This window comes from Antechinus flavipes, chromosome 2 (genome assembly GCF_016432865.1).
Source record: "Antechinus flavipes isolate AdamAnt ecotype Samford, QLD, Australia chromosome 2, AdamAnt_v2, whole genome shotgun sequence".
NCBI classification, from domain to species: Eukaryota; Metazoa; Chordata; class Mammalia; order Dasyuromorphia; family Dasyuridae; genus Antechinus; species Antechinus flavipes.
In genome coordinates this window covers 588,865,721-588,877,818 of record NC_067399.1, presented here as the reverse complement: position 1 = coordinate 588,877,818, position 12,098 = coordinate 588,865,721, and the positions used below count along the sequence as shown (strand labels likewise).

The 12,098-nt window shown below is 37.8% G+C and overlaps 1 protein-coding gene across 1 annotated transcript in view; it reads right to left on the bottom strand.

The window, feature by feature from the left end:
• Window positions 1-12,098, bottom strand: part of RBM20 (RNA binding motif protein 20) — a 241,704-nt gene that overhangs the window by 24,917 nt on the left and 204,689 nt on the right. Inside the window, exons 8-9 of the mRNA XM_051981389.1 lie at window positions 5,679-5,758; window positions 2,422-3,085 (exon numbers count right to left, since the gene is read on the bottom strand). Of these exons, the coding sequence (XP_051837349.1) occupies window positions 2,422-3,085; window positions 5,679-5,758 (744 nt within the window). The remainder of the gene's footprint in view (window positions 1-2,421; window positions 3,086-5,678; window positions 5,759-12,098) is intronic.

Genomic DNA, 12,098 nt, shown 5'->3' with positions numbered 1-12,098 from the left:
ATATATATATACATATATATATAGTTGCATACTATATATATATATATACATATATATAAATAAATTTAGTATGCAACTATATATGACTCACATGCCTATTGAAATTTGCCTGAAGCTTTATTATGTGATATTATGTAATGCTTGATCTGTCTCTACAAATTTTCCATGTATACTCATTATAGTCCGCAGAGGCTACAGATTTTTTTTTTTTTTAAGCTTGAGGAGAGTATGTTGGGGCTATCAACCTTCGTCACTGTGGCAGAGCTGAGAGTTGTATCTGCTTTTCCCTTCTCCTTCAGATGTTTCTAGTGCTTTGTTGAGGTTCATCTGAGGCTCAGGGTAATTTGCATGGCCCAGCACAAATAACCAAAGAAATGATAAGTACTTAGAAAGGCAAATTGAAAAGGAAATTGAAAAAAGCAAAGTTTTCCTCCCACATCAGGGACTCAGCAGGAGCTGTTGACCATTTCAGAGGCACACCTTAAGAAGTAGCGTGCCAGATGGAAGACCACTTTAATTTGTATTCAAAAGGCTTCAGTTTGAAATCTGCCTCCATTTACCAGTAACATGATCTTAGAAAAGTTATTTAAACTTCCTGGAGCTCTTCTGTTTTCTCATCTGTAAGATAAGACAGACCAGATGACTTCCTTCTCCGAAACCATGATCTCATGATCTCTGCTAATTCTGAGGCAATGAAGACATATATGCAATTCAGAGATCCAACTCTACTAGGAATGGTGGGTGGGGGATCTTTGGTTGAGAGGGCGAATCAGCAAGTATGGCCAGCTGCCTAAGTGGCCCTTTGGTGGCAAGGATGGAGTTGTGAGCCTAATGGCAAATAAACTGAAAACATGCTAACCAGCTCAGGACATGTGGACCCCAGCTAGCTTTCTGTCAGAGTTATAACATAATCTAAAGAAAGAAAAATTAATGATTGATGGAAAGAGCTGGGGAGGGGGCAGGGAGGAGAGGCAAAGGCATAGGAAAGAAGTAAAACTTTGCATGGAATAAGAGACCAGAAAATGCTGTCCTGCTCTTTCCCTATGAACAAACATGTTAGGATAGAACTAGGATTTCTTTCACAGTACCTAAAATGAAATTTCTGTCAGTTCTGAAGCCCAGGTGGCTTTCAGTTATTATCCAAAAAAGAATGAATTCAGATCTATCTTATTCCAGTTGAGGGAAGCGTTTCCAAAAACTCTTCAACCCTCTTTTTGGACAATAGGCCTATACACAGGAAGGACTGTCCCTTGCAAAAAGTTATGGGACGGATAAGTGAAGGTCAGGTTAGAAACAAAGTTATTCCTTCCCTAGAGATAGGGCATGGATTGGTAAGGAAATATGCAGAAAGCTGACTAAAAGGTATTTTTATTAACTAGTCCTTGCTGAGCACCCACTTTTGGCACAGCCCAAGCCTGTGTATGATAATTACAAAAGTCCAGGACTCAGGGGGAATCAGCAGTGGATGCTGTTCCTCCACTTTTGTATGGAGGTGAAAACATATTCTGAGCTGTCCTGAAGGAGAGTCACCAAAAATCAGCATAGCATTGTAAGCGGGTCAGAAGAAAGGGCCATTCTCACTGGCTTTGGAGAATGACTCCAAAGTAAGTGAGTGAGAATCATTTTCTCTATGTGAGTGAGAATCAATTGTTTTCTGGTAGCAGCTGGCAGAAGCCACCTTCCTGCCTGCTAGCTACTGCCACCCCTGAGCTTGTGAGCTGAGGTACAAGAGAGGCCTTGAGGGTCACCTCGATTTTCGGTTCCCTTTCTTGGTACCATACATAGTAACAGTCCAAAGCCTCTGTGGTTATCAGGTCCATGGATCTATAAGCTTATGGCATCTAGAGTGGGGTTCAAGTGTGGGAAATGGGAAAATATACAAATTAAAGGGGGGGAACCAATCATCTTCCTTATGTAAAAACTCCTCTGTGCCCAGCCCCAGCCTTAGACATTCTGAGCAGGTCTCAGGCTTCAGGAGAGGTCCGTGGTTAGTTTATAAAGTGTGGAACTTCAAGACTTCCCCTTGACTCATTGTGTGAACTGAAGCTGCGCCACCTCAGCCCTTTGAGAATCCCGGATGAAAGGGGCCAGGTAATTGCCACATCTTTTGAAAAGAGAAGTAAAACAGAACAAGCAATTAAGCGTGTCTAGGAAAACACACCAAGGCCGGGGGGGTGGACAATCATAATTCTGTGGGAGGCGGCCGCTTCTTTCCCTTACCTGCCTTGTCTGAGGAGCTGGGATGGGTGAGGGAGGGAAGATCTAATCTCACTTGGCAGAGTGTGTGGGTGCCTAACTCCACCCTGTACACAAAGGGCAGCAGATAAACTGCATCAAGCCAGCCTGAGGTCCCACCAGAGCCAAACACCTTTAGGAGCCAGGCTCTCCGGCCCCTCTGCAGGGGGTGGGGAAGTGTATTACCTCAATCTCTGCCGCTTTGCTCTCTCCTGCGTCCGCTTCTTCCTCTGGACTTCTGTCTGATCTGGCAGCTTTATTTTTCTCACTCTGTTTGGCCTTGGTATTCTCTGAACTCCTGCTGTCTCTGGGATCCAAGACGTCCTCCTTCCCTGAGTCTTCACAGTAGACGTGTCTTTCCCTTAATCTAGGCTCTTCTTTTTTTTTGGACTTCAGAGGACTGTCCTGTTGCTGCTTGAGATACCTGTCGGGTTTGAGCTTGGGATCCTTTCGGTAATAGCCATCCTCGCGGCCTTTGTAGCCAGATGAAGAGTGGAGCGTGCTAGGGGAACTGGGCCGGATGTATTTATCTCTGTGTCCCCTCATTCCTTCAATCCGGCTGTCCAAGTCAATTTTGTCCAGTTGCCGTGGATAATGTTTCCGATCGTGAACCCAAGTGTCTGTCCTGTCTCTCTTTTCATCTCCATTTTCCCTCCAATGAGTCAAATCTCGCTCTTCCTCTCTCCTGGCGTAGGGGGACTGATCCCAGGAATCCCTCCCATTGCCCCAGTCTGCGCGGGGACACAGAGGGCTGTGGGAAGAGCTGCAGGAGGTGAAGCTGGTCGTGTGGGACCTTGGGGAGAGGGAGCGGCTCACTGGGCTTCGGGACCTGGGTCTCTCGGGGACATATCTGTGAAGGAGAAAAGAGTGTGAGCCTGTAAATGTGCACAAACGCTTCTTCACACAGAAATAAGCCCGTACAATCACGAACACCGACAGTTACACATGCACACATATTATAAAACATGGAATATGTGCACATATAGTCAGACACACAGATTCACAGGTACACTAGATATGTGGCCCTTGGCAACTAACATCTCTGGGTCTCACTTCTCTCAGCTCTAAAATGAGGCAATTGGAATTATCCGCCTCTGTGGTCTCTTCCAGTTCTAAATCCATGACCCTATTTGAATATGTGTGTGCATATATACACATATAATACATAGATAGGTACCTATACATAATGTATAATATCGTACACATACACAAGTGCGTACATATAGGAATTTATGTGTATGTATAATATACATATAAGTATATATGTGTATGCACATGTGATTTATATATTGCCCATATTATGTTTATATGATTACATATCCTTATTAGTTGTGAATGCATGTATACACACATGTAGATATACATTGTATATAGAGAATTTATGTGTATTCACAATATACATATATGTATATGTACACATAATTTATATATTGGCCACATGTATCTATTTATATGATTTATATGAATGCTTATATATTCTAATTTGGTGTGCGTATATATATGAATGTCTATACATACACACATAATACACAGAAAGAGAAAGAGAAAAGCAATCAAGTCTAATTGCCTCATTTTACAGGTGAGAAAACTAAGGCCCATACAGCTAATGAGGGAAGAAGATGGGATATAAAATTTGGTCTCTCTGACTCAAAGACCAGAGCCATCCATACTGCCTCCCACATAAGTAGAAGGACATGTACATATAGATATGCCCAAATGCATATATACAACTATGTACAGAAGCTGAAAAGCACACAAATAAACACGGTTCTACACAAATATTTGATGATTAAAGTAGAAATTCTACATCTGACCCTCTAAGATTGTAGCACTAAGATTATAGGTCTTCTCAAGAACAAGCAGGCCTGCCTTTTCTTATCATACAGTTGGATATGGATCACAAAGAACATAGTTATGTTAATAGCCATCAGATCTCATATGTACCATGAGGGTTACCTGCCTGAACCAGTAGAAAACCTGAGATTTAGAAACACAAGAGAGATTACGGACGCTAGAGATCGGATCCATGTTATTCTGAGCATGACAAACAAACAGCATTACATCAGGTCTCTCAAGCTGTTGCTGCCACTTTAATATGATAGTATGTTTATATCTGTGGTAAATTTTAATGCTGGCTTGACATACTGGCTTAAGGCAAACAGAGTTAAAAAGATAAAATCTGTTGGGGGAAAAAGTAATTCATTCCAAAGCCCAGCATGGATGTTTCCTGGATGACTCTGTCTTGTGTTCTCTACATTCCCGTCCATTTGCATAAATAATTGAGTGTAGATTGTAGGCAGAAGCCACTAAAACAAAAAAGCTTCTGAAGCTTTAAATGAAAATAGTCATGGTCCAAAAAGTCAGACTAATAAGAGTTTCCTTCCTACCATTTCTTCCCACCAATGTTTTTGCATACAAGAATGACCGCAACATTCATATTTTCTAGATACTAAATTTATCCTTTCATCAGACAACCAGAATGTTAATTTAAAGGTGAGTGTGATGTATCAATATGCTGCCATTGAGAAATCTAAGAGTGAAATTGATATTGGGAAGCATTTGTCCCTGGGTGATGGGATATTATTTGGGGCATATCCTACTCTAACCATCAGTTAGCTGGGTGGCAGTAGCATAGCAAAGTCTTTCTAAAATCTTCCTGATTGGTCAGAGGTAGGACATGTAATTAAAAGCTTGCTAATAAGGGGAAAATTTAGGAGAAGAAAACTTGCTCACATTTTTTTTTTCTGCAGTACACATGAGGGGGTGTAGTCCTACAAAAGTTACTGGGAAGAGGTCAAATTAGCTCCAGGATCTTAGTCAGATAATTGAATGACATCAGGGCCAAAAACCAACTCCTGAAGGGACTTGGAGAATTATTTATCTTAGAATTAGCTTATTTTCAATAAAATGAGTTGTTTAAATAATATTCTTACATTAGCAGTCCTTGAACTTACTTGTATTTATTATTCATGAATTAACTTTCCCCTTGAAAATAAATTGTGCAAGCTGCATTTTGACCTAAGCTTATCTGGATGTTGAAGCTTTTGATACACGTTACTATAGCAGCAGTTTCAAGGTAAGGGGTAATTGATAGAGCGTAGAGCATCAAATTCCAAATTGGGTTATACCTTTTATTAGGCAGGCCATGAGAGCAGATGGGAAGGATAATCTGCTTAGGCCCCAAAACAGTATTTATAAAAGTCTGACTGACTAGCCATGATAAAAATGTCTTAGGGATCCTTTCCATGAAGCAGTTTTCTCATGTTGGATGGGTGAGAAAGTAACAACAACAAGAACTCAACTTGATTTATGGTCAGGGCATTCATTGCCTGGCTCAACTTTCCTCATGATGTAAAAATGTGTGAATTTTATAGACTGCTCAGAATTTGCTTTACACATAGCTCAATTTTGTTCCACAGATCCCCTGGTCAGATATGCCTTACCTGTCTGCTTCCCGGAACAAATCACGCTCCCTCTGAGAGTGGATGTCCTGGATGATGGCTGCAACATTTTTCCCAGGTTTCTAGGCAAAACAAAAAAAATTAAACCAACTTTAAATCAGTCTTGGCAATTTCAGAATACAGGATGAAGTCATTTCCTGAAGATACTAAGAGAAAAATACTCTGTACTCAAGAGGGAGAATAAAACGAAACCAAAGCAATAAGGAATACACGTGTAACATTTTCAAAGGCTGCTGATAAGTGAACACATTAGTGCTAATATTAGCATTATCTACCAAGACAGAAAACAAAGCAGCACTAATACTGCTGCTGGGGTTATTAAATCCTAAAAGATATTTAAAGATTAAGAGAAAGGATCCTCAGATATAAAATTACTTATGGCAGCACTTTTTTGTTTATTACAGTTGTTCAATAAAATAGAAAATAAGAGGATGCACATCAGTTAGGGAACAGCTAAATAAATTATATCATTTGAATATTATGGAATAATATTTTTCTATAAGAAATCATAAAAGGGATGGATTCCAAGAAACATGAGAAAATATATATGAATTGATACAGAAGGAAATGATCACAATCCTGTACAGAAAAACAATTTTCAAAGATTTAAGAAATCCGATTAATATACTGATAAAATATGATTCTGAGGACTGATTATGAAACATTCTATCTACCTCCTGGCAGAGAGAAGAAAGAATCAAGATGCAGAATGAGATATATTTTTTAGACATATATCTATTTATTTTACTGATTTGCCTTATTTGTTACAAGAGCACTTTATATTGGGGAGAAAGGATATAAAGGGAAGAATATTATTGTTATGCCCCCCACATAAAAATAAAACAAAAGATGGTTATTAAAGCATTGAAATGATTTCTTTTAATTAAAAAAGAAAATCTAATTTAAAAAAGGATATGACAATAGAAAGTTAAGGGGGAGACATAAGTAGTAGAGCTTTGAAATAAACTGAAATCATTATATATTTTAAAAGGCAAGTTATATTAAATAGAACTTTATCTCAAATATAATCTTCTTTTTCTTTTTATTACATATTGTATATAGAAATGTTTATGTTAGTGGAGTTTGTCAAGTTCAGGAAATGAAACATAAAAATTATTTTTAAAAATAATACAAAGGCAGAATCTTAGGATTTACTATCTGGAAATATGTTTATATTATTCCCTTGGTTACAGAATTTTAGATATAGTAGAGACTTTAGGGATCATCTAATTTAATTATCATTTATGTTGTAGATCATGTAAATGGGATTCAAAGAGAAGTGACTTTGCCCAAATTTACACAATTAGTTAGATTGGACCTAAAACTTAGAATTAAAAATTCTGGTCTTTTTTCACTAATGCTCAAAAGGCATAAAAATGAATGTTCTCAAGAAAAAAAATTCTAAGAAATACAGTCTTCTGATAGAAAGGTCATGACATAATGACCTAAGCTAGACAGCCAAGCTCTTCTTGGAGAGAGCTCCCAGGACTAACCTTGATGTTAACGTCATGTAACTTCCCTATCCTCCACTTTTTCCACAACTTGTCTCCCCTTTTCATTTTCTCTTGCACTCCTCCCTTTAGCTCTTTCTTTATCTAATTCAACTCTTTCTTTATGAATGAGGAAGAGAAGGGTGGGAAGGAAAGAAATAAAGTTTTATGTAGTGCTTACTATGTGCCACACACTGTGCTAAGCATTTTTTACCAACATCTCATTTGATCCCTTCAACATCACCGTGGGGTAGATGCTATTGTTATGTACTTTTCACAGTTAAGGAAACTGTGGCAAACACATTAAATGACTTGCCAAGATCCCCCAGCTGCTTAAACTGAGACTAGAAAAATTAGTCTCCATCCTTTGATGTTCAAGCCCTTGATTTTTCCACTAATTGTTAAAAGCCCCACCCCACCCCCAAAAAGGTTGCAAAAAAGTCTCCCAAATAGGAAATCAATTTGACTCTGCCAGAATTTTTGCTCCTTACTAAAAACAGTTCCATCTTCCACTGCAAGTTCTTTCTACTATTCCAAGAAAGAGGTTGAGAGCTGGAAACTGGGTCAGTACTCAGAGAAAAAAGGAGAAGGGGAAGGAAAGTGAAGAAAAAGTTGAAATGGTCAAGAAGGGGGAATGAGTTAGGACTGCCTCCAGGCTTCAGCCATATTGGGACCAATACCATCTTTTCCCTAGCTTAAACTCAACTCCATTTTGCCTTCCAGAGTAGGCGCTTGATAAATGCTTATTCCCTCCCCCTTCTTCACTGAGAAGGTCCCCAAGTGTGTGGCTGGCCTTACTTACAGAGGGAACTTTAATCTTTTCTCACTGTTTACAGCATCCTCTAGTGGCTGCCTGAAAATCTGAACTAATGACAAGGGCCCAGCAATTTTCCAGAAAAAACATTCCCCAGATCCCCAAGGTCAAAAAAATCTGTTTGGTGATACCCTCCTGTACTAGAAGATGATTTTCTTGGATTAAAAAAATCTTTTTTTTTCCTTGCTCTCAGATAAATGATAGTTTTCTCAGTCATTAAGCTCAAAAGCCATGATGATGTTTGGGTGAGATTGAATGGGGAAAAAGAATAGACTGATAGTTATTTTCCTAAGCTAATGAAAGTTGAATAAGATAAAATGCCATTTAATTTCTTCCTCCTTCCTTGGGGTGGACTGTCAGTAGAAATGTTTTAATTGTTTTCTTTTCAAAGACAGGATAGTATATAGTTGAAAAAAATGAGTTGAAAGCAAGAAATCTGATTCCAAATGTGCTCTTCCCAATCATGAGACCCTATGCAGATCACTTCAATTTTCAAAGCCTCCTTCCCCTGTAAAAGAAGATAAAAACACCTTTTTTGCCTAAATTTTGGAGTCATGATGAACATCCAAAGAAATGGGTGAAAGTAAAAATGCCTTAAGATAAACAAGTGATAAGATATGTTAGTAATTCTTCATAAAGGGGAGGTTGAGGCTGGTGGATCAGTGAGCTCAGAAATTCTGAGCTGCAATAGGGCTAAAGCTATCAGATGTTTGCACTAAACCCAGCACAATTATGGTGAGCCCCTGAGACCTGAGGGTTACTAGTTTGCCTAAAAGGCAAAAACAAGATAAGGTGAGAAACAGAGCATGCCAAAGCTTCCCTGCCAATCAGTACTGGGATCTAGCCAGAGAGTGCTTCTGGCACTTCCAGCCTGGCTGACCTGTGGAGATCTCAATTAAAAAAAAATACCGCACACAATCAAATAAATGTGATATGGTAGAGGTAAAAGAAATAAATGGGATAAGAGATTATACTACAGATCATCTGGATCACAAGAACAATTAGATAAAGAGTTTATTAAACATATCACAAATGTTATCCTGAAACATGAAGGAGGAAAAATGAGGTGCTGAAATTATCTGTACTTTTATTGGGATTAACTTTCTGCCAAAAGCTGAGCAGCTGATAATTTCAAATTTGCCTTATCATTTTAGTTCCTTAAAAAAAAAATAAAAAGAAAGTAAGCAGGGAAATTGCTACTCTGGACTTAATAGAAGATAGAAATTATTTGTTGAAGTATAAATAATGAAATCTTTGGGGACAAGTGACCACTTCCTTTTAGAACTTTGGATAGAGGAAGAGAAAGCCAAATATAGGCATGTTAGATTTTGGGGAAATGAATTACAAAGATTTTTAGAGAAAGGACAGATAGAATTCAATAGACTAAAATGTAGTGAACAGAGCGCTGTCAGAAAGATTCATCTTCCTGAGTTCTAACTTGACCTGAGATACTTAGTAGGTGTGTATGTGTGGTCTTGGAAAAGTCAAATAACAGTTTTGCCTCAGTTTCTCTATCTTTAAAATGAATTGGAGAATGAAATGGCAAACTACTTTAATATCTTTCCCAAGAAAACTCCAAGTGGGTCACAACTACCTGAATAAAAATGACTTAAAATATTTCAAGGCAAATTGATTCAAAAGAGATTGAAACTTATCAACAAAGAAATTCTGAAGAAAAGGGAGAGAAAAAATTTTGAAGTGGCTTCTTAGGGAGCTCATCAATCACCTCAGATTTTTCAAAAGAAGGAACTATAGAAAGCTGAGGATAAATATAAAAGAACATGGTCCTCCAATAGATCTTTAAAGTTCAGAATGAAGTCATAATCAAATGAGAGTAGTGATCGCTAAGGAGAATAAAAAAAGAGCAAGGATCCACTCATTCATGAAGTATGAAACTATGATAATCAATAGTGAGATAACTACTCAACTCAATTCACACTCTATCTGTTTGTCTCTCTTTTTCTCCTGCCCCCAGATTCCATGAGAATTATCTGTAGACTGAGAAACATAAAAGAAACATTTTATTTGAAAACTACGATAAATTAAAAGAAAAGACAAATATGAAGTATCTTCAATGAGTTTAAGTCACCAGTCCCAAAAGAGTTTAGATCCTAGATATTTGTGATTATTAAGTTGCTGCTGGTAATATGTCAAAGAACTTGGAGAACCATAAATATCCTTGAATAGAAAAAAGCTACTTTTGTAGACCAGTAAGCTTGTCCTTAATTTCTAATGAAATTCTAGAATTTATTATTAAATAGGTGGTTTATAGTATTTCAAAACAGAACAGACATCGACAAAATGGTTTCAACAAGAAGAGTTCATGTCAGATCATTTCTAATTTTTGACAGAATTATGAGGTGAAGAGAATGTTGTGGATATAGCATACTTATATTTCAGCAAAGCATGTGACAAAAATCAATCAATATCTTTTTGGATGAGAAAGGGAGGCATGGGGGATGGTATATGAGGAGATGGGTTAAATTATAGATTCAGACCTGGAGGAATGTTCACAACCAAAAGATAGTCACCAATGGCATCATGTCAACTTGGAGAGATGTCTTTAATTGAATACTAATGAAATATCTTAGAGTGCTGTTCAATATTTTAATTGATAAAGTAGATAAAGGCAAAATGGCATTCTTGTCAAATATGCAGGTGAGATAGAATTGGGAGGGAGAGCTAACAAAATAAGTGAGAGTCAGGATATTTTGACAAGTTAGAACAATGGGCTTAATCTAATAATATAGAATTTATAGAGATAAGTGGGAAGTGGTATCCTGAGGTTCAAAAAATCAACTTCACAAGTACAGGATGGGGAAGGTGTGGCTAGAAAACATTTCCTGTGAAAAATATGAAGGTTTTCATAGAGTACAAGCTTAATAGAATTCAACAGTGTGATATGGTAACTGAAAAACCAAATCCTACCTTAGATTTCATTGAGGAAGGTGATACCTCCACTGTATTCTGCTCTGGTTACACCCAATAAATAACCCTATGTTTCATTCTGGAAGTCAAATTTTTAGGCTGTTGACAAGCTAGAGTATATCCAGAAGGGAATAATCAGAATGATGAAATGATTACAGATCATGACAGATATGAATCACTTAACAGAATTGGGATATTTAGCCTGGAGAAGACCAAGGTTAAAAGATATCTGTCTTCAAATATATTAAATGATGTCATGTGGAAAAAATTAAACTTGGTTTGTTTGACCTCAAAGGACAGAATTAGGACCAAGATACAGAAGTTTCAGAGAGACATTTTTCAGCTTGATGGATGTGAGGAAAAGCTTCCCAGCAGAACTTTCCAAAGGTAGAATGGGAGAAAGAACATGTAGGACAGGAATGTGTTTCCCCATTTCCATACTGAGGATTTCCATATTGAATTTAGAGAACAACTTGTCAGAGAAGATATTAAAGTGATTCTTGGACTTGATGGTCTCTGAGATTCATTCCCTCTTTGAGGTTGTGTTGAAGTAATTATTTGCCCTCCAAAGACTTTCTTGGACTCCTTATATAGCTAAAGCATGGCCAGGAGAAATCTGACAGAGAGGAGAGACTTTTGAGGAAAGAGGAATCATAAGCACTGTTTGACCTTTATTTTATGACCCAGGGAATGCTGAATCTCTTAATCATGTTGCTAACAGTCAAAAAAGACATAATTTTGAAGCTCATCTTGGCCAGGGAATGAGAAGATGTTATACTTACCAGCTACAAAGCTACACAATATAAAATTATAAGCAACATAAAAATTCATATGTGTTTATTCTAAGACAAAATAGTGAGAGATTCACATGGTTTCAAGACCTTGGAAGAATAATCACCTAAAGGGTACTGGCTCCAAGGTGCTTTGCATACTTTACAAGAGCTACACAAATGCCATTTATTATTACTAAGGCCACAGGATAGCACAGAGCACCTCAGAAATGGATGCTCTCATAATCTCCTCATTCTTTCTATTGCTGTTTTCCTATCTCTGCTTTTAATTTATACTGCTTCTCTTCCTGGACTGCTCTCATCTTTTAAGCCACCCAGTCAAATCTTTCCCAAACTTCCAGGCCCTGCTCAAATCCCTCCCCTTCAATGAAACCTCCCC